The sequence below is a fragment of the Chrysemys picta genome, chromosome 9, assembly GCF_011386835.1.
Source record: "Chrysemys picta bellii isolate R12L10 chromosome 9, ASM1138683v2, whole genome shotgun sequence".
Lineage (NCBI taxonomy): Eukaryota > Metazoa > Chordata > Testudines > Emydidae > Chrysemys > Chrysemys picta.
The window spans coordinates 3706225-3728922 of NC_088799.1; the positions used below are offsets into that span (position 1 = coordinate 3706225).

General features: G+C 46.0%; 1 protein-coding gene across 11 annotated transcripts in view; it reads right to left on the reverse strand.

The window, feature by feature from the left end:
• TP63 (tumor protein p63) overlaps positions 1-22698 on the reverse strand; it is a 138737-nt gene that overhangs the window by 107133 nt on the left and 8906 nt on the right. For 3 of the 11 annotated variants that reach the window (XM_065557516.1, XM_065557508.1, XM_065557517.1), the window contains exons 1-2: positions 13525-13726; positions 1574-1702 (exon numbers count right to left, since the gene is read on the reverse strand). In XM_065557516.1, the coding sequence (XP_065413588.1) occupies positions 1574-1702; positions 13525-13643 (248 nt within the window). In that variant the 5' untranslated portion in view covers positions 13644-13726. Of the gene's footprint in view, positions 1-1573; positions 1703-3722; positions 3743-13524; positions 13733-14137; positions 14157-22698 lie in introns of those variants that run through there. The other 8 variants (XM_065557509.1, XM_042843866.2, XM_065557511.1 and 5 more) reach the window with 7 other exon arrangements.

Below are 22698 nucleotides of genomic sequence, written 5' to 3' on the forward strand. Positions count from 1 at the left end.
TTGACTTCAGTGGGGCCAGAATTTCACCCAACAGCCAAGCGTCTGCCAGCTGGTAGCACCGAGAACCCCTACGCCGAGTATGGGGGAATAAGGGAGCTCATGGTGGTGAATGCCTCAAAGCCAACAGTGGGTGTCAAGAAGGGGACACCATCCACCCTCGTTCCCTAGAAGCTCCATCCCAATGAAACCCAAGCCCAACCCAAACCTCCCTGGTAGGTTTCACTAAAACCTCTTCACTTTTCCTCCCCTCCCCTCCACACGTCTTGGAGCCAGGTAGGACCAAAGGATCGATACTGGGGGGAAGGGGCGTTCTCATCATTCCCAACCTGGCTGAGACCAGGAACTCCTTGAAATCTCACCCCTTGATCTCCCAGACTTTTCCTTCCCTCCTAGGCGTTAGGAGACACATTGCGGGGAGGAGTCAGAGGGGAGGAGAGGTGGATGTTACCAATGGGGGGGGGGGCCTTACTTCAAGAAATCTAATAGGCAGGGCAGATGAGCAGGGTGGCAGAGCCATCATTATGGGTGGGCAACTGCTAGTGTTGCCAACCCTCCCGGATTGGCCGGAAATCTACCGGAATCGGCATCAATTTCCCAGTGATAACTGAAAGCAATCCGGGAGATTTTAATAGGTACAGTACAAATAATGACATTAGTCATGTTGGGGGGAAAAAAATCTCCTGGAATAGCTTCAATCAGAGTTGTCAACTCTAGCAACTGCCCAGGGCGCCGTAGTCAAGAGGCCAGGAGCAGGGCAGGCCTAGGGTGTGAGGCTGCAGAAGGGAGAGGGGGTAGGCAGTGGGGGAACCCAGGGAGACAGCGGGGCCTGGGGGGTGGATGGAAGCCCAGGGGATGCAGCAGGGGGACAAGTTCACCCAGGGCACCATTTTCCCTAAGACCAGCCCTGCAGGGCAGTTACCCTAGGCCCCAACTTCTAGGGGGAGCCAGATCACCACACCGCTCAGCTTTCTGGGGGGCCTCGGCCACTGGGGGGGGGCACTGAAAACATTTCCCACCCTGGATCAGCTAAAACAGCTGAGGCCGCTCCTGCTAGTATTACTCGTCGCCCTGAAAGAACTGAAGTAAACTCTGCCCAGCAACTGCCCCAAACTTCCCACATCAACCTGCCTCAACCCTGACCTGATGAGACATGGCCGCCCTCCTGAGGGTGCGTAGTGCCCAGTTCTGTTCTCTCCGGGTTCTTATACCGCACCGTAGCGTCCGAGCACCTCCCAGTCGTGCGTTAGGCCATGTGACTAACATCTGTCCCATGTCTGTTCTCTCAGCCTCCCCCCTAGGGGGAAAAGCGTGTCCCCATGTCCAGCCAGTCCACAGCCTCTCTACCGAGCCACTCGTGAAACGGGCATCTGTCCACCATGAACCAAATTGAGACCCCGCTTCAGTGCCCCCAGCAGCCGCCCAGTAACCATGAGTCACCATGGAGTTGGCTAGATCCCTAGCAGTCACCTAGACACAAAGGACTCTGGAATCTACAATACCAATTCTCTGAGCCACCCTGACAGCTTGCCCCACAAATGCCTGTCTGCAGCAGTCTCTGTCCGCTGGTACTTACTGTTCCAGGAATTCCCAGATTTGCTGGAAAACCTCTGGACTCAGGAATTCTCTTGTCTGCGAGCTCTGGGACATGGTGGATCGGTAGTAACTCTCTGTCCAGGAGAAATGGCCTGGAGTTTCCACAAACCTTACAATAAATAAATAGATTATGTTGAATCCTCGATTAAACTACTCAGAAACCCATAAACTGAATCGATTGTGAGAAAAAGGGAGTCACGCTAAATGTCTGGAACATTCTTAGCTGTACAATCTGCATCTCCTGATACTGGGGACATGTTTAGAAGGGAGAGACTTAGATCGCCTCTCATGTTATGGTAGACATCCCCCACCCACCCACCCTCTCCCTGTAATTCTGTATTGGATGGAATCTTACAAGCAAACTTTATGTCATCCTCACATAAATCACCACAATATTTTGCACTTAAATGAGGCGGAGTACCGGGCTGGGAACCAGGAGATCTGGGTTCTGTTCCCATCTCCGTCACTGACCTGCAGTGTGACCTTGGACAAATTAACTTGCCTCTGTTTCCACTCCTACATCTGTCTGTCTTGTCTATTTACAGTGTAAGCTCTTTGGCACAGGGACTGCCTCTAACAGGTGTCTGCACAAGACCTAGTATAACGGGGCCCCGTAAGCAGTACTGTTATGTAAATAATAAATGGATTATACTGTAGCTTTGATCTTGGGCCAAAAGCAGTGATTTTGAGAAAACTTTCCTCCATTTTTTGGTTTAAAAGCATATGTCCTTTTCCTGCTTTAGAACTATTCACAATTTCAACTGTAGCATTTATCAGAGGGGTAGCCGTGTTAGTCTGAATCTGTAAAAAGCAACAGAGGGTCCTGTGGCACCTTTAAGACTAACAGAAGTATTGGGAGCATAAGCTTATGGTCCCAATACAACTGTAGCATTGTGATCGCACATGCTCAAATTAGATGTAAAGTGCTGTTTTAATCTCATTTTTCTTGTTAAAAAAAGAATCCCAAGTAAATTCAGTGTTTAAAGATTACATTAATGCATAGCACCCAAAAGGCAGAAAATACAACACTTTCATATGCAAAAGTACACACACACACTCTCTCTCTCAGAGTCAAACTCATCACACTCTTAAGCAGCCCCAACTCTACTGAGGACAGCAAAGCTTTCCCACAAGAGTACCTTGAATTGCTAGCAATGGGCTTTCCGTTTAGCAGGGGGCGTTCAAGTGAAGGTCCTATGGACAACTGGTAAGAGAGCTCTGGTAAAAGCCATCACGCCCACTAAGAACCATTACTGTGACTGGGTTACAGCGAGAACCCCTCAGGAGAGCACTTGGGGACAGACGGCTTTATAAAATGGGCTGCAATCTCTTTTGCTTTATAGTTTCGATACAGCCTGGCCTCCCATGGTCCAAGAGAAGACTGGATGAAGCACACAAGCTTTTGAAAAAGCTGTCCCTTTATTTAGATTTGTCCAAATGCTAAAGGGAAAAAGCAGGACAGCCACTGTCCAGTATTGAACCAGCGATCTCCAGAGCTCAGAGCAGAAGTCTCTGCAGCTGTATCTGAAGGACCAGGCTCTGAGGCTGAGCGATAGAGCAGACTCACATGCTCTGTGGGTCAGGTGGGGAAGGAGGAAGACAAGAGCACTTATGCAAACCTTGCTATAACTTAGCCCATCACACTTTATTACAGTAGGATCCAGAGGCCTCAGGCAGGTGAGGGCCCCACTGAGCAGAAACAGGAGTGACAGTCCTCCACTTGCCTGCTTCGCCTACCCACTCTGCAGCTACCGCTCCAGCGCCTCCTGCCTCTCCCCGAGCCCTGCACCCACACCCCACGCTCCTGGGGATGCCAAAGAAAACAGGGATGATAAGCATTAAACCCTGAGCTCCCCTTGCCACACTTCCTGACCCCTTCATCCCATGGATCAAGGTGTTCAGCAGTGCCCAGAGCCCCTGCTCAGGATCGACGGGGAAGCAGAAGAAATCACTCACTTTGCTACATGCAACAGATCCTTCGTAGCCTTGACCTATGGATTCCACAAGCCCCACCTGCCCTTAGGCACTGCTCACAATTGGGGCACCTATCCCTGACCTCGTATCAATGGCAATACATATTATCAACCCACCAGACTGTCTGCTCTGCCAAGCTCCCTGCATGCACAAACCTGTTTGCCACTGACCCACCACGCGCCCAGGCCAGCAGCTAACACACACTCACTTCCAAGAGCTCACCCCTTAGGAAGTGACTATGACCAATCACATCAGCTCAGAGTTACTCACCGAGCCCCGCCCCGCAGGTCTTCCTCCTATCAAGAACGCCTCAGCCCCAGAGTCCTCCTGCAAGTTGCAACTTGCTCCACATGGGTGCTAGCTACCTCAGCCCTAGGCCACATGGCTAGCAACTAACCAACATAGCTTCAGGCACACAGGCAAAGGCGCAGACCATCCCAATCAGCAGCAATGCAATCCACTTTGTAGAGGTGGTTTTTTGTTTCTGCCCTAAAATCAGGCATTCTCAGCAGCCCTTCTGTGACAAACCCTCAGTTATGCTGCTTGGGGGAGTGAATTTGCACTGGCTGTGGTTTTGTTGTTATTGTTGTTGTTTGGGGGGAGGGGAGGAGAAGGGGAAGAAACACCTGGGAATTTCCATCCAGTATCAGGCAATTGGGTCCTTCAGATTCTGTATCCCACCTCCAGTGGCCAGCACCTAGGAAGGCATGATATATATCAGGGATAGGCAACCTATGGCACACGTGCCAAAGGCGGCACGCGAGCTGATTTTCAGTGGCACTCACACTGCCCGGGTCCTGGCCACCAGTCGGGGGGGCTCTGCATTTTAATTTCATTTTAAATGAAGCTTCTTAAACATTTTAAAAACCTTATTTACTTTACATACAACAATAGTTTAGTTATTATATTATAGACTTATAGAAAGAGACCTAAAAACATTCGAATGTATGACTGGCACGCGCAACCTTAAATCAGAGTGAATAAATGCAGACTTGGCACAGCACTTCTGAAAGGTTGCCAACCCTACATTGATATATGCCCAGGCAGAGGGTACAATCAGATGAGCTTGGCTGTGAGAATGCAATTCTGTCCACATTCTGTGCAGCCTAAGGCCTCTCTGGCCCTCCTCTAGTGCTAGGACTTCCCATGAGCCACATTCATACGACATCACATGTTTCAGTCCTTTCGACCCACACAGGGTGATCCCGGGTGTATTTATTTGCCAAGGGGCCCTGTCGGATTATGGGTCCACACTTTTCAAGTGGTGCAAATCAAAAGAGCTTTTACATTTCCCTAGACCAACAGAAACGTACCATTCTTTCTTTCTTTTAAATTCCAATATAAAGCTTTTTAAACAAAAGCTCTGTACTCCCCCTCTGTACAATAGTGCCTCTGCCTCAGTTTCCCTATTTGTGCAATTACAACCACCCCTCCCCCATCCTCACAGGGGGGCTGGACGGGTTCACTAGCTAACATCTGCAAAGAGTTTAAAGAGGGAAACAGTCAGTATTGCTCTTCGCTCAGCTGGGACAATGGCAATTGGCAAGTTACTTCCTATTTGTTTGCTGAGGCCTTTTCAAAGCATCCTGCTTCCAGTGCACTACAATACCGAGGTTACTGTGCTGCAAGGAAATGATTACATTTAAAATAAAAGTCATAGCACATATTAGGGTGTTTCCTTTCCCCCCACCTCAACAAACCCTAAATTTGGTGCCTAACCTCTCGTCACCACCCCTTTTAGCCTGCTAGGCGTCAGAGCAGCCTCCGTCTATTGAATAGTTTACAGGAATGCATGAATTTGTTTTCCTGCAAAAAAAAAAAAAAAAGAGCAGGGCATTAACTCCAGCCATCTGATCTCACTCCACGCATTTAGGCCCCCAGCGTGCATGTTTAGGTTTAAGACACGCAAGTCTCTCTGACTTCAGTGAGATTGCGTGTACAGAGTTAACCACACATGTAAGCGTTTTCAGGACTGGGAGTTGGGTTGCTACTTCCAGTCACTAGATTGTGTTACTTTCACGCAGCACTCGGCATCCCAAAGTGCATTACATATTTAGTGTGTGACATTGCAAACACTGCCACGTACAGGACTTACTGCTGGGCATTACTACCAGACTATTGACTTTAATGGGACTGAAGCCTGGTAGCAAATGTTTGTACAATTGGACCATATACTGACACATAAACTATAAACTGGGTTCACTTCATTGACCACTGCAGTGCAGACACCTCTAGGGTAAAACACAGCGACTGTTTAAATGTAACATTATATGACGGTAAGCAGAGAATTACCAGATCCAATTACAACAGACCGGGGAATGTAGACAGTCACCAAGTTGTAATTTGGCTTGAACACTGGAGCTGACAACTCTACTCTTATAAAAAGCTCCAGGGGATCTTCAGTGATCAATAGGACCATGTCTCATCTAAGAGGCACTCTCTCTCCATCAGTACAATTTTCCCTAGCACTGTGCCGAAGCATTGCTTACACACTGACTCGGAGTTCAGCCTACTGAATCACCAGGATCGCTTCCAGCATCAGCTAGTGTTACTTGTGTGCCACCCCTCCAAAACGCCGATCCACCCAATCCTATTTACCTTGCAAGACCAGATGGAATCCCAACACGAGGTTCTGTATCACAGTTGCAGGGGCTTTTCACACATGCATAGTGATCCTCACATATAAAGCCTCATGTGCATTCAATGCTTTCCTCTCTCTGATAATTTTACAAGAATTGTGTGACAGAATTGTGTGATATCCCGTAGGTGGGAAAACAACATAATTTGCTATGAAACTGACTGACAGGTCACTTAAAACCTGGTTTCAGAGTAGCAGCCGTGTTAGTCTGTATCCGCAAAAAACAGGAGTACTTGTGGCATCCGATGAAGTGGGTTCTAGCCCACGAAAGCTTATGCTCAAATAAATTTGTTAGTCTCTAAGGTGCCACAAGTACTCCTCGTTCTTTTTTTAAAACCGGACGACAGTTTGCACTTACACAGCACCTGTGCTCTCAGTAGCTTAAATGGGCTGTGCAAATATTAACCCTCCCAACAGATAGGAATTAAAAAAAAAAAAACAGATGGTAAGGTGAGGCACAGCAGATTAGCACTTCTGAAAAATCAGATACTTAAACAATTGCAGTTCCTGTGGATTCCCAGAATGTGTGACAATCAAGCCTTAAGTGACTAGTTTACCACCACGCAAGTCATTAGCAGTTTCAGGAAGAGACAAGAGAACCTACAAGCATCAACTCATTCCCCCACAACGATTCTGCCTCTCCTACCCGAGGAGAAAGAGGGCACAATGTTCTCTTACTCAGAAATGACATTTCTGATATCAGGGAAATGATGACAGAGGAGAAAACTGCTGTGGTGACTGTGGCAGGATTAAAAAGAAGAACAGGAGTACTTGTGGCACCTTAGAGACTAACAAATGTATTAGAGCATAAGCTTTCGTGGACTACAGCCCACTTCTTCGGATGCATATGCTCTAATAAATTTGTTAGTCTCTAAGGTGCCACAAGTACTCCTGTTCTTCTTTTTGCGGATACAGACTAACACGGCTGCTACTCTGAAACCTGTGGCAGGATTGATATTCCTACCATAGGAGCGTTACTCAGTGCATATGTTCTTGTTTACAAATCACTAACGAAATGGAGCACAAAAGCCTATTTTACTTACACTTCTGAAAGGAGAGAACCCTTCTATGCCCACAACACCTAGAGAAAGAAGGCCTGTGTTTGAGACCAGACACACCCCGCCTTGGGGCCATATTTATATAAGGAGAGGGTCTGGAGCGGAGCTAAAGACAAAGCTCCATGCTTGAGTCCATCTGCTTCTTGAGCAGTGGATCTCAAACTTTTGTACTGGTGACCCCTTTCACACAGCAAGCCTCCGAGTGCGACCCCCCCATACATTAAAAACACGTTTTTATATATTTAACACCATTATAAATGCTGGAGGCAAAGCAGAGTTTGAGGTGGAGGCTGACAGCTCACGACCCCCCATGTAATAACCTCGTGACCCCCTGAGGAGTCCTGACCCCCAGTTTGAGAACCCCTGTTCTTGAGAGATGATATTGAAAAACCAAAAACACCACCCCAGCAAGGCATGTGCCTGGGGTTATTTGCTTTTCCCTCTTCAGTACAGGTGAGAAGATCTGAACTGCCATCAGGCTAGCTGTAGGGTTTATAGTGTATGGGGAGAACAGACGTGAATAAGTTTCAGAGTAGCAGCCGTGTTAGTCTGTATCCGCAAAAAGAACAGGAGTACTTGTGGCACCTTAGAGACTAACAAATTTATTAGAGCATAAGCTTTCGTGGACTACATATACATCCGAAGAAGTGGGCTGTAGTCCACGAAAGCTTATGCTCTAATAAATGTGTTAGTCTCTAAGACGTGAATAAGAAATCCTAGGGAAGTCCAAAGCTGTAAGCCTTAATGATCTGTTTTTCAGAGGTGTTGACCTGTAGCATTCACATTGACACCAGCATCTCTGGAAAATCAGGCCTTTTTGCAGGGATAGGAATTTTCTCCCGATAACACTAATAGTGTATGAACTCTTGACACAAAATTGCCTTGGCTTATAAGCCTTAACTCCATGGCATAGAAGTCTGGAGGAGTCTCATGGGGGGGGGCTTATAATTCATGCTAAGGAGGGACGAACTAGAGCAGATCCCACCCTAAAGCAAACTGTTTTTGAAGACTGGAAAGTTTGGGTTACGGGCTCTTGCTTCCTTCTTCTCCCCCAAGACAAACATTTTTTTTTCTTCCAGGCCCCTTGGTACTGCTGGGGTCCATCTGGAGGGGCTCACATAACATGAGAAAGGCTGTAGCATCTCAAGGAAAACAAAAGGGCCAGAAAGCTGTTTTTAAAAAGCCTGCCCGCATTTACAAATCAGGAGCCAAGCTCCAAACAAATGTCCACTGACCCGGCCCCCAGCACCAGAGCAGCTTGCAAACCTTAGATCACGTTGTCCTCACAGCCCTCCTGTGAGGTAGGGTAATAGTTCCCCCATTTTGCCGGCAGGGCACTGAGGTACAGAGACAGACATTTTCAAAAGTGACCAGTGATTTTGGATGCCTGACTAGAGACACCTTAAAGGGCCCTGATTCTCAGGCAGTGGGTGCCCTGCACTTTCGAAAAATCAGGCCCTTTTAAGGTGTTTCAGGGTAGGTACCCACTTCTGCCCATCTTGGCCATAGAGATTGCATAGGGAGCTCACCGGACAAGGATTTGAACCCTAATCCCCTGTGGCTCACTCTAGTGATTTAACCAGATAGGCTGCCCTTCCTGAATCATTAATCCTTTACACTTCACCTAGTCCGTAACACTCTAGATGCTCATGGCTGGTTAAAGCATTAGCCTTCGACAGCCTGAGGGCTGGGGTCAAATAGAGAAGCTGGTCAACAGTGAGATGAGTTGGTGGTCTCAGGCTCGACCTCCGTGATTCTAATCCAAACACTGGCCTCTCCCTGCAACAGCTGAGGAAATCCATTCAAGTACGTGAAGAGGCACAAGATACAACCACGGTAGAATTCAAAAGCAGTCTACATAATTGACCAAATCTTGGTATAGTCATATTTTTAGTTCTTGAAAGGGGTGGGGGCCCTTGTTCTTTCTGAGTGTGCTGCTAAAACTCTAGGAACTTGGCAGCATTCAGAGCGCTGGAATTCCCCCTGCTCTACATTTTAACACTGCAGTGATTTGTAGACATCGCTATTTAATGAAGCACACAGCTGTGCAAGAAGAGAAGGAGGTGGAATTGGCAGCCTGGGACAAGCGAGAGCGTCTGGCAAGGGTGTCATCTGGAATTCCCCTAACTCTGTGGGACATGCTCACCCTCCCCCCCCCCATACACACATCCATCAATATACACACTGGAAGAGCTTGTTAAAGGCCACCAATCACCAAACAGGCATATTGCATCAGGGATGGGTCCCTGTGCAAGCAGCCCTCCACCCCAATGCTTGGGGAGGCTCAGATCTGAACGTTGCCATCGTCCCCCATCTCCAAGACAGGCCAATACAAAACCCTTGGATCCAAACACTTGCATATTCTGTGAAAGGCCGGAGATTTGGACCCTAACTTTGGGTCTCAGACGCTTCCTGAATCTCCTCCCCTTCCCCCCACCCCCAAATGCTTCGTCGTTTTCTAAACTTCCTGACAGGCCTCGGAACTGAGGCCTAGTGAACCAATGTGAGTAAAACAAGGAACCACCCCAAACTTGGATCACATTTTTTTCCCTTGTTTCCCTACCTTCCCCTAATTTCAGGAGCTTGACTCATGGAACCTCAAGAGAGACTGTGTCTGGGGATTCCTGGCCCGGCAGCAATGGGCATTACTGGACGGCACACAATTATTTATTCTTACTTAGGTTTCCAGCCCAGATTTCAGATCCAAGTAGTTTCAATCAGCAGCCAAACTTCAGGGATCTGCTCCAAATACCTTGGGACTCCCCCACCACATTCTGGCCCATGACCTTTATTTTGTAAATGCCTGCAGGTGGAAACTGAGGTAGCCATGGTGTAGGGGGGATGTGACTATGGAGAAGGGCAAGCAATCCTCAACAAAATGGAGGTTTTCGTAGCAAAAAAAAATGGGTCGCTAGGGCCTGATTCGGTTTTCCCAGATCCTCAACTACCATCATCCCAGAGAACACACGGACAACAGCAAAGAATTTGGGGGGAGGGACTCAAACCAGATGAGACCTGGGGAATCAGAACAAGGACAAGAACTATGGGGCTGGGAAACTGATTGTGCCACAGGGAAGAGCATGGAAGGGCAGCAGGACAGGGCTAGGAGTTTTATCATCCGGTGGGAACTCCTTGGCCTCAAGGTGAACCAAGCGCTGCGCACACAGAACAAGAGCAGGGTTGAGAGCGGCAACGGCAGGGGAGAGCCGGAGAGAGGAACTGGGCTCAAGACACACAAGCAAAATATCCGTGCAACACAGGAAGGCATCTCTACAGAATCAATCATGCACAGCCTAGGATAGGAGCCAGAGACCCTTAAAGGGACACTGACTCCTTTTCAATTCTGGTTTCTGGTAGAACCATCTTTAATAGCATGTCCTGATTTTCTTTTTTAATTCCTTTTTCAGAGGAGGAGGAAAGGGGCGTTTTGTTCTCCTGTGGGTCAGGATTCTTTCTGCAAAGAAGAAACTGACTGTACAAAAGAAACAGTGAAACTAGCTACAGCCAAAACCGCTGCGGAACGAACACATTCACAAACTGAAAAATTATTGTTATTCACCAGCATCTTTCAGTTACAGTCATCTGGGGTGTTACTGTACCCATAGGAGGCGTGACATTTTCCACTTCATGTCACCCTCTTAGTGCATGTTACCTTGTTGCTGACTGCAACCAGGTGACAGTAACCTGAGCGAGGGTCCCCTCAGACAGGGATCCACCAGGGCTGAGAGCAAGGAGTCATCCTCTGCTTTCCAAGGACAGCCATGTCTGCAGGTGGAATGGAACCGCCATAATAAAGGCACCAGCAAACCACAGAGGACTCGGACGTCTGCCCTCCATGCTTCATCATAATCACCCTGAGAACTGTCACTCGTGACCTCCTCCCATTAGGTATTATGGGCATTTCTTTAGTTGGTAGAGGTAGTGCTGCCGAGTGGCTAGAGCAGTGGCCTATGGATCAGGTAACCAGGGTTCTAACAGCATCTCTGCTGCCGGCCTGCTGGATGATGTTGGGCAAGTCATGTCGCTCTGTGCCTCAGTTTCCCCATTTGTAAAACAATGATAATGATGTTTGCAAAGTGGTTGGATGAAAAGTGCTATATAAGAGCTTGGTCTCAGTGCCACCACTCTAGCAGTTAAATGTTACAGAGAGGGTTTCCAGTTTTCGACTTTAAGAGAAAAACCTACCCACCAGTCTTTTATTTATTAAATAAATTTTTTTTTTGCAATTTAAATACCTCCCCCCCCCCAACACACACACTTTTCTGATAGATCCTATCCTCAAGTGTGTTGTTAAGATGTTTAATAATGCTGTCCAGATGGAGATGGGGAGAACTTTAATTAACACAGGAAAAGCTCTCATCTGCACAACATTCTCAGGGGAAAAAATCTTCAAGTTAATGGAAAATTCAAATTCAGTGCTCTCAAAATAAAATCCTTGGGGTTTTTTTAACCTTTCTACTCCCAACAAAAGAAAAAGGCAAAATATTTGGTTTGAAAAATCTCCCTTACATTGCAGAACAGAAGCACAAAGGGTAAAATGTTCATGAACACCTAGGTAGGTGCTGAGGAGTCTATGTCCCATTTTCAGAAGTCACCTGGGCACTTGACTTTCAGTGGAACTTAGACTCCAAAGCACATAGGTACCTCTGAAAATGGGACTTGGACTCCCAAGTTACTTACATAAGTGCTTTTAAAAATCCCACCCTAAATTTTATCCAAATTCCAGAAAAACCCCCCCACCAAAACTGGAAACTTGCATTCTATCTGTTTATGTCCTAAATTTGCTCATTGAAATATATGTCCAGTGATACCTGGAACTTGGTCATCAGCCTTTTCATCTTTTAAAGCCATCCCAACAGCCCAAACTTTTCCTGATCAAATAGGAGGGGAGTGTCCATCAACATCACAAAAACCACTTAACTAGAGCTTCAGATCTCTTTTCTTTATAATTATTTATTCATAGGTTTCTAGACCATTCATCACCTTAATACCTGAGCGTTTGTGGCTCCAGGGTTTTAGCAGAAATTGATTATAAATCTAATACGAACAGAATTCTAGGAGGGCCTTGCCTGTGATAGCAGGGGACTGCCCTCCCGGTCTGTGTTCTTGTAAGAGCTGTCTGGATGCTGATCCTGTTTCAAGATACACAGTTTGGTACCCTAGGCTAATATTTTCAACTAGAGTTCCTAAAAGGGCACTGAAATCCATAGTCAAGCACCTAAATAAATGGCCCAAGTTTCAGAGATGCCAAGAACACACAATTTCCTACATTGCTACCTCCCTGAATATGGCACCCAACTTAGAACATTTTGGCTATAGTCTTGAAAGCTTTGCCCATAGAACAAAGGGATAAGAACCCCTTTATCAGACCCTCCTGTGTTACTGCCATTAGTTTTTGGGGCCTGCATTTCTCACCAAGGAAACAGATCCTCATGAGTTATGCAGGGTTTCCCCAAACAACAGAAGCTTTATAGCCCAGCTGCCATCTTTTTGTTCTGTGTTTGTTTTTGTGCCTAGCACAGGGGGGTTTTCATCCACAACCGGGGCTCCTAGAAGCTATGGTCCTACACATCAAAAAGAACAGAAGGACGTTTTGTTTGAGCCACATATATTTGTCTGTTTTAGTTAGGTTTAGCCTCCACCTGTTATTTCCCCATTTGAAGCAATTACAGTGACAATGAGCCAATTCCTCAGTGTTACCCAGGTCTTACTCACACACTACTCCCATTAAGCCCCTTGGGGGCACTGGATTTGGTCCTACGTATGCAATGTACCCAGTGATACTGGAGAGCATTAGTAATATCCACAAATATGGAATAAAGAGTGTACTGCAAACAGTATTGTAAATTAAGTCCCAAGCCAATGCAATGCCACAACATGGCCACATATTGGGTATAAATATCAATCAGGCCAGGTACTAAATCCAACAGTTGCTTAGACTGCAACATAACTTCAGGTAAGCAAAGTCAGCACAGTATGAAATGGACTTACACAGAGCTCTCCCCTAAATTAAATCCAAATGCATGAGTTTGCATTACTGTATCTCTCTGTAAATTAACTAAGAAAAGGCACTCCTAAAGCTTCAACCTCTGCTTGGCACTGGGTCCCTAATGGGCCCTAAATCTAACCACATCATGACCATACTCCTGCAGACTGGAAGGAAACACTGCTTGCCACACAAGAGACAAAAGTAAGAGGAATTTAAACTGTAGCAGCCATTAATGCACCTAAGCTGTGTTCTTAATCATGCAAGGACTCTACCTCCAGCTCTCTGTTTGCCTGGAAATGACCCAGTGTTGCTGCAGGCACAAAGGCCTTCTCCCACGACGTCCTGCAGTGCTTAGCAGAGCAGAGCAGGCAAGCAAAACACTCTGCAGCATGCCAGGAACCTCCACCCAGAACCTTGCTCCAAACAGGCCTTTTAGCAGAGCAACACACACGTATGCACCAGCGCCACCTAGCCACGCCAAGGCCGGTGACCTGACACGCACCCACTGGGCTGGTTTCTCAAGAGCACAGAGTCAGATTTTTCAATGCCCAGCACTCACAAAAGGAACCAGGTTTTAACATGACCTCAGCGCCTATTTAGGCACCTAAATAAAGGACAGATTTTCAGAAGCACCCAGCAGCTCCCATCAAGGCAATCTAGCCCCACTGTGACTGAACACCATGTTGCATTGTTTCCCTGACCCATACAGACTTTTTTCTTTTCTGGTTCTGGAAGCCCTGGGATAGGTCAGCCGCTTTCTAGGTAGCCCAACAAACTGTTACTACACCACAGCTCTAAGAAAATTAATTGCCTTCCTATTCTCCCCCGGGAAATGGTGAAAGAAGGACATTAGCAGAGGAGGGGGACAATATCTTTATATCTCACCCATATCCTGGGACCAAAACAGCTCCAATAACACTGCAAACAAGGGAGCAGAAAGAGCATTTAGACTTGATTGTAGAAGAACTGTTTGTGCTGCAGTCTGGATAGGCAGAGAAGGTTTATGGATACAGAGCTGAGACAAGATGGACTCCCAAGTCATTGCAATTAACATAGTTACCTGGTGACATTTCTAAAATACAGTGGGGCGACTTCTGGGCTGTCTTGCATTTATCCAACATAGGGTGGAATCAATGCAGAATATGGCCATGTGTGGATATTCTTTTTCCTGGGACATCACTGCTTAATAAGGAGCTGTCACACATTAATGTTCCTCATAACAATGGCATTCACAACTCTTTTACAGCGACAGTTAAAATCAAAAGGAATCGTCTTTCGATGCCTCTGGGCAAGCGCTTAACTCCACATCAACAAGCAACCTGCTGATCCGTCTTTAATAATGGATTGCACCAGACAGTTCAATAAGTGCACCTAGAAGCAGCCAGCAAGCCTGAGAGGAGCCTCAGAGATCTCTACTACGCGGCAGTGTTCTGTGATCACAGAATGGCTTTGACACAAAATTCACCCATTTACAAAAGAAACATTGTCAAGGGGGCTAGCTTTTTTTTTAAAATGCCTAGAACCGTTTAAAAATTACAACAATTGTGTTTCTTATTAAACTGATCGTTGGAGCAACAGGAAATAGTAAAAGTTAAAAAAAACCAACGGCTAGACTTCCTGGGCTATTTTCAAAAGTATAGGGCCCTGCCAATAACCGGGAGTACAATTTTATGTCTACTTTGTACATGCAACCATCACAATTGTCCATTGATTTCAAGAGCCGAGATTTGCAAACCTGACAGGTCTGATAGGGTCTGGCTAAAAACCCAAACTTTCAGGTGCTTTTCTGAACAAAACCTCAGCCCTTTTAAAGCTTTCCTGTCATTAGTGTTGACACTTTTTTGTGAGCACAGCAGTCACCCGATTGCAGCACTTACAGCAGACTATTGAATTCAGCACTCGTGGTGGGTGTACTGTTAACATTTCCAGGCTTTCTTCTAGCAATCAGCATTCCTCAGTTTTCATTCATCTATCTCTGTCTTTCTCTCTCACACACACACAGACCACAACGCAGAATAGGAAACTATTTATTGTACTTAGTGTAAAGACAATTCAGCCAACTGCATCTGATCTTCAGCAAGATAGTCACGTTACTTGAAACTGGCTCATCATTAACACTGTGCAATTCCATCAGTGGAGACTGGTGACATTTGAAAGTGGATAGAAAAGGGAGAACCAGACACCTCCAGCTAAATTACAACAGTGTCTGGTTCAAATCAGGATAGGCACGGCCCTGAGGGGCTGCCCATTGGATCTGGGAGGTTATTGCTGTCTTTTTTAAAATACAGGATAATGTGGATAAAAGGGAGCAACTATCAACAGGGCCCTACTAAATTCACAGTCCATTTTGGTCAATTTCCTGGTCATAGGATTTTAAAAATTGTAAATTTCATGATTTCAGCTATTTAAATCTGAAATTTCACGGTGTTGTAATTGTAGGGGTCCTGGAGTGTGTGTGTGTGTGTGTGTGTTTGTGTTGGGGGGGGGGAGGATCACAAGGTTGTTGTAGGGGGGGTTGTGGTCCTGCTACCCGTACTTCTGCACTGCTGCTGGTGGTGGCGCTGCCTTCAGAGCTGGGCGGCTGGAGAGCGGCGGCTGCTGGCTGGGAGCCCAGCTCTGAAGGCAGAGCCGCCGCCAACAGCAGCGCAGAAGTAGGGGTGGCACAGTATGGTATTGCCACCCTTTCTTCTGCGCTGCTGCTGGCAGGGTGCTGCCTTCAGAGCTGGACGCCCAGCCAACAGTCGCTGCTCTCCAGCTGCCCAGCTCCGAAGGCAGTGGAGAAGTAAGGGTGGCAATACCACGAGCCCTCTAGAATAACCTTGTGATCCCCTGAAACTCCCCTGTGGGACAGGACCCCCAATTTGAGAAACGCTGGTTTCCCTCATTAAATCAGTGTAGTATAGGCTAAAAGCACACAAAAGACCAGATTTCAGGGGGGAGACCAAATTTCATGGTCCATGACATGTTTTTCATGGCTGTGAGCGTGGTAGGGCCTGAACTATCAGCTATTGCGGACTAAAGACCAATGAAATATTCATCCCAAAGAATAACAGGGTTAAGGAAGAGGAAATTTATTTGCAGTAAAAAACACACCCAGTTAAATAATGGGTGTATTGGGGCAGGGAGAGTCACAGTATACACCAATGTACGTAGTATAAATGTAACGTCTCAGAAAGCACAATCCGGTCCCAGCAAAGGAGTGAGAGCCAGGAATTCTCACGTGATTAACGTGTAGTTTATGTCCTGGATCTATGGTTAATAGATAGCTTCTAGTTAAGAAGACAACATCAGGTATTTGTAATCCTCTGCTTAATGTACACAAACACATACTCAGTCTATATAGTGGCTCTCAACCTTCCCAGACTCCTGTACCCCTTTCAGGAGTCTGGTTTGTGTTGAGTACCCCCAAGTTTCACCTCACGTAAAAACTACTTGCTTACAAAATCAGACAAAAATACAAAGGTGTCCCAGCACCCACTGTTACTGAAAAAATGCTTACGTTCTCATTTTACCATATAATTATAAAATAAATCAACTGAATTGTAAATATTGTACTTACATTTCAGTGTATCGTATATAGAGCAGTATAAACAGATCATTGTCTGCACGAAATGTTAGTTTGAACTGACTTTACTGGTGCTTTTTATGGAGCTGTTGTAAAACTAGGCCAATCTCTAGATGAATTGATGTACCGCCTTGAAGACCTCTGTGCACCCCCTGGGGTACGCGTATCCTGGTTGAGAACCACTGATCTATACAGACAAGCTCTGCTGGAATCACTGCACTGTTAAAAATTGGACATTGCTATGGAATCTTTTGAAGGAAATTCCCAAAGTATTTCACATGCCCTATACAGCGTGTAGCCCATTCCATGCCCACGCCCAGGCCCAAGCCCCACCCCTCTTACTTTGTGCAGTTACTTACAACTCGTGACCTGGTCCTGCAAAAGCATACCCAGACCCTGAAATCCCTGGAACTACTCAGAGTGCATAAAACTGAGCGCTTCGTTGTGTAAGTGTTTGTAGGGTCAAGACCAAGCTGAGCTGGCCTGCAGAGGACGTTGCACTGGTTAATGCAGAGGACTACGCCTAGTGCCTGACCTACATGTGTTCAGTCACAGCTAGGGTGACCGGATGTCCCGATTTCATAGGGACAATCCCGATTTTTGGGTCCTATTACCCAGCCCGATTTTTCACACTTGCTGTTTGGTCACCCAAGTCACAGCCTCAGCTCATGTGTCCTCTGGAGGCCAAGGAGGCTGTGTTGCACATTGGCAGGTCCCTGTGGGAGACGCTTAGACTGCTACTGCCTGTGTACCGGTGCATTGGCCAAGTAAGATCAGCCTCCAGGTCCCTCTGGTCAGGCCCTTTCACAAGCAATAAACTCATCCAAAAGCCTGAAGGGAAACAATTCGGACACTGAGCTAGAGCCACAAAGCTCCTTTCTGCCTCCTTATCCTGTTGTATACCTTAGCACTCTCTTCTGACCCGGGTGATGGGAACGCCACTTGTCAGGGAAACAGTGTGGGCTTAACGGATTGCTCCTGCCGTGTATTCCCCCAGATCCTGTCCCAGCCAACACTGAGCTCAGTACAAAACCCAGAGTGGATTATCTGCAGGCAGCGTCTTCCCTGTTTTTCCAAGGAGACACTCCCGACGCAAAAAGAACAGGAGTACTTGTGGCACCTTAGAGACTAACAAATTTATTAGAGCATAAGCTTTCGTGGACTACAGCCCACTTCTTCGGATGCATAAGGTGCCACAAGTACTCCTGTTCTTTTTGCGGATACAGACTAACACGGCTACTACTCTGAAACTCCCTACGCAAGTGTTTCTCAACTTTTTTGATACCAGGGACCGGTTTGCTGCCTTCCTAAACTGTGTCCGGGAGATCTCAGGGCCTGGCGCCGTCCACGGACCGGTCGTGGAGAACCACTGCCCTAGGTGACTTATACATTCCACCCAGTGTGGAACGTTTTTACAGTAATTCCCCCGCCGCGACTAGACCCCTTCTGAAGCAAATCTCAGGCTGTGTTTATACGAGTGCTTGAAGTTCTGCAGATTGTACGCTGGTGAGGACACGAGATACTGGAGCACATTGGACAGCAGGTGCTGAGTTGTTATCATCCCAGGTCACGCAAGACAGACATTCTCTAAATTCAGTGGCAATGAGAAGGCCAGAGTGACAGGCTGGAGAGATGACATCATGCCCTAGTATAAAGAGGGGACCCACGCCATGAAGGAAGCATGGCAGGTGAAATCATGCTGGCTACATTTGGTTCTTGGCACTGTCACATTATATATGGACTCGGGGCATTTGGCCTCATACATATAATCTTAGGAGAGAGGGACAGAGTCCCCAGACACAGAACATCACATATACAGCTTATACCGTCCCCTGCTCACAGCGTTCTGACATTGTAAGCTGAGCCAGGTAGGACTTTGGCTCCCATAGGCACCTGCTTTTCAGAATTTTGTCACACAAATTCCTGGCTCCGTAAATTGTTCAGGAGGTTTATTTAACTGCCTCTCTCACATTTGCCTGGTCACACTGAATTGCTATAAAAATAATGCTGAAAATTCCCATCTCTCAGTAGAAGAGGGAAGTTGTAAAACATAGCTTCCTGCCTCCCGGTGTGTCATTATTAAAATGCAAAACAAACACCGGCAAAGCAGATGGTACATGCAAGGTCTCGATTCTGTTTCTTGTCATTTTATTCTGTGCAGGGGAGCTGGCTTCTTCCGCTTAGCTGACTTCCCTCCCCACCCCAATGAGCTGAAATCCAATGTGCTTTGGACGATAAAAACAAACCAACCAAAATAAAATTATTCCCATTAGTTGGTAGGTGACAACAGAAAATAAGATGTTCTGTTACATTTGGTGCAGGCTCCTGAAGGACAAAAATATAAAAGAGGAGTAAAAGCAGGAGGGTTTTCAGGAACTAATTAGCAAGCTACCTGCTACAAACTCTGTCAGTGTACTGCTATATGCTACCTGAAGGGCTTCCAATTCCTTCACTGCTGCAACTATGCCTGGTAGTATGTGTTTGTAGGACTGGACCCCTCTATCACAATGAACCCGTAGACACCTGGAGTATTGCCAACTCTCACAATCTTATGGTGAGTTTCATGATATTTGGTGCTTTTCTTAAAGCACCAGCTCCTGGGATCATGTGAATACACCAGATTCTCAGCTTTGATTTAGTTTCTTGCCTCATGGTGCTGGAGAAAAGCTTGCAAAAGTGAACCCAAAAGGTTCAAAAGTTAAAAGGCAAATGCAAAGAACACCACATTTTTTTTTAAATCTTATGATTTATAAGCTGATCCCATGACTTAAGTGCTTGACTCATGATTTGGGAATGCTTATGGCTGGCAATACTGCAACTAAGACTTCCTGGTGGTCACTAAGCTACGCACCACTCAGCAGGGATGGGACCCAGATCCTTCTGCTCCAAAAGCACAGGAGCATGCTTCCTACACCACAGGAGAATCACCATTAGCTGTCTAGGATCTATGACACACAGCTGAACATTTCAAACGTGTGATGTTCAGATTAGCTACATGTTGCCAACTTCTATTTTGTGCAGTTCTTCAACGTGCTTGTGGCTAGTGCCAGGGCATCTATTGCTGTATCCCCATGGCCGATGGAGCCTTCCCCCTGAGAAGACTTGTTTTGTTTTTTTAAATATTAAAGTATTCTTATTTTGCTGTCTAGAATGAGAATATTTAAACACTTGCAATTTAGTTCAGGGTTTTTCCCTACAGGCAGCTGCTCCTCATATGTAAAGGGACCTAACCGAATCCACTTACTAACCATGAATCAGCAATAGTTATATAGTACCACGTGCGAGGGTCAAGCACCTAATAACAGAGAAGTCCTGCGTCTCTATGCAAGGGGCTAGAGTCTGTTATAAGTCATAGCAAGAAGGCCAGTGATACCATCAGGTATTTAGAATATACATGAAGTTACATAAGTAAATGATGTAAACAGAAAAAAAGATGAGTATTAACAACCCTTTATCATTGGAGCTGGGGGAAAAATGAATATTTTTCTTCCTCATTTTTCAAATTTGTTGATGTGTACTATAGCTGATAAAGAACACCCCAAAACAGTTGCAATTATTATTATAATTGGTACATTAAAAATATTTTCATTTGCATCAGAATTTTTCAGGGGCTTTTTCTATCGCCATTTTAATGTAAACAAACAAATTCATTTAAAAAAAAAAATCTAAATGGGAAAAGCGTTGACCAGCTGTCATTGTCAGTCAGTCAGGAGGAAGTCAAGCCAGTATTTGGTGCCGTGCTGGCAATCAATCTGGGCTGAATTCTGCCCCAGGGTGTGGAGTACCTTCCTCCACAAGTACTGCCCACTAATACTTGCAGAGTAAGGTACTGCTAACACACAGTAAGAGAGGCAGCATCGGGCACTTTCTAAGCAAGCAGCATGCAGACCCACACACGAGCCAGTCATTCTACACCCTGCCTCGTGTGGCATCGTTACACCTGAGTATGTTTTGAAGTGACTTGGCCCATCTATGTTCTATTTCCCTGGAAAGCCAGGTTCATTTTCTGCTGGTATTTTAGTCTGAGTCCAAGGTCACACACCTGCTGGTTTTCTTCTATGATATGTTACAGGCCCAGCTTTCTTCTCCTGGCTTTGGCGAATTCAGGCAGTAATTTGGGCCATGTCTCGTATTTCTTCTAGCCTGAAGAGCCACATCTTAAAGGAAAGACTCCCTTTCGGGATCCCCATTGTAGCAGCGGTGCAGTCCCCAGCAGCCCCTGTTAAAATTCTGAGCGCACGGGACCAGACGTAGAGAGGTATTTAGGCACTTAAAAATGCAGAAAGAAGCCGAGTAGGATTTACAAAACTGTTAAGCGAGTTAGGCACCTAACTCTCATTGGCTTCCAATGGGACTTAGGCACCTAAGAGACATTGGCACTTTTGTAAATGGCACCAGGTGCCCATTCGCCCCTTTCGGTGCCTAAATACATTTGTAAATCTGGCCTGCACTGTTCTGAAGGGTCTGAGAGGGTATTTCCAAGAATACAAATATAACATTGAACACAGGGAAGGTGTGGGTGGGGGGCCAGGAGAAGAACCGCTGTAAAACCTAATACGAATAGAAATGTTTACAGAACAGGACTTGTGTGGATTCCCCACCTTGCTCCAAACTGCACACAGTGGTCATCCAACAAATCCAGCCCAAACCTGGGCTTTTTCTTTTATTTGCAGCTAAAAAAGACTGATCTGGGGCTGTAAATCATTGTGGCTGCAGAAAGAGGACATGGCAAGTTAACTATTAGCAGGGATATCCTATCTCCTAGAACTAGACAGGACCCTGAAAGGTCATTGAGTCCAGCCCCCTGTCTTCACTAGCAGGACCAAGTACTGATTTTGTCCTAGATCCCTAAGTGGCCCCCTCTCAAGGATTGAACTCACAACCCTGTGTTAAGCAGGCCAATGCTCAAACCACTGAGCTATCCCTCCCCCCTTAAATAAATGAGGGATTATATTCATGGAATTTATCATGAACATCATGAGCACATCTAAATAGATGAGCCATTGAGTGTCTGATTCATTAATTTTTTCAGCCTTGCTGGAGGTGGAAAGGTGGGGGAGGATCCCGTGAATCAAGGATTCTCTCCCCAGAGCAAAAAGGACCACCCCAAAGACTTTATAAATTCTCCATCCATCCCCTTTTAGAACCAGAAAAAACAGAGACAACACACAATTCAGTTCCACTTTAATCCCTTTAGGAACATAAGAGAGATCTCCAAGCAGACTGGCACCTTCTTACTACATTCTGGGCAGTTTGTGCGAGGTTTTAAGGCAAAAACTTGAAGTACTTTGGCAATGACTATGAAAAGTATGTGGTATCCTTCACACAAAAATGTCTCCCTAACATCGAGAGAAGAGGTCCAGAGAAGGGCAATACAAAACCAGGGTGGGTGGACAGGAAGAGAGAGCGGGGTTTCTATAAACAGAGAAATTAAAAAGGATCAAGCTTATTTAAAGATTTATTCTTCTCAAGAGAAGCAAGGCTAGCAATAATGTCTGGTACAGAGAAGACCTATCTTGTGTTCTGTTGCACTTTCACAATACAGGAAGAAGGGGGTAACTCAATGAACGGACTTCAACATTTAAAAAACAATAGTGAAACCTATACAAGAAAACATCGACATCAGGAGCCTAAAGTTGTCCTGTCACTCATTTGTGTTCCCCCTTTGTTAGGTCATCTCAGCTAACACACTGATTTTTATTAGTTCTTAGAGTGACCAACTGAAACAGGTTTCGCTGGATTCTTTATGCGGTGTACAGTTAACCTGTGGAACTCTCTGCTACAGGGTATTATCAAGGCAAATAATTTACTGGTATAAGGATCTAAAAAGAGTTAGGACCTGATTTCAAAAGTTTTCACCACCCAGCAGCTCCTGTTGTGA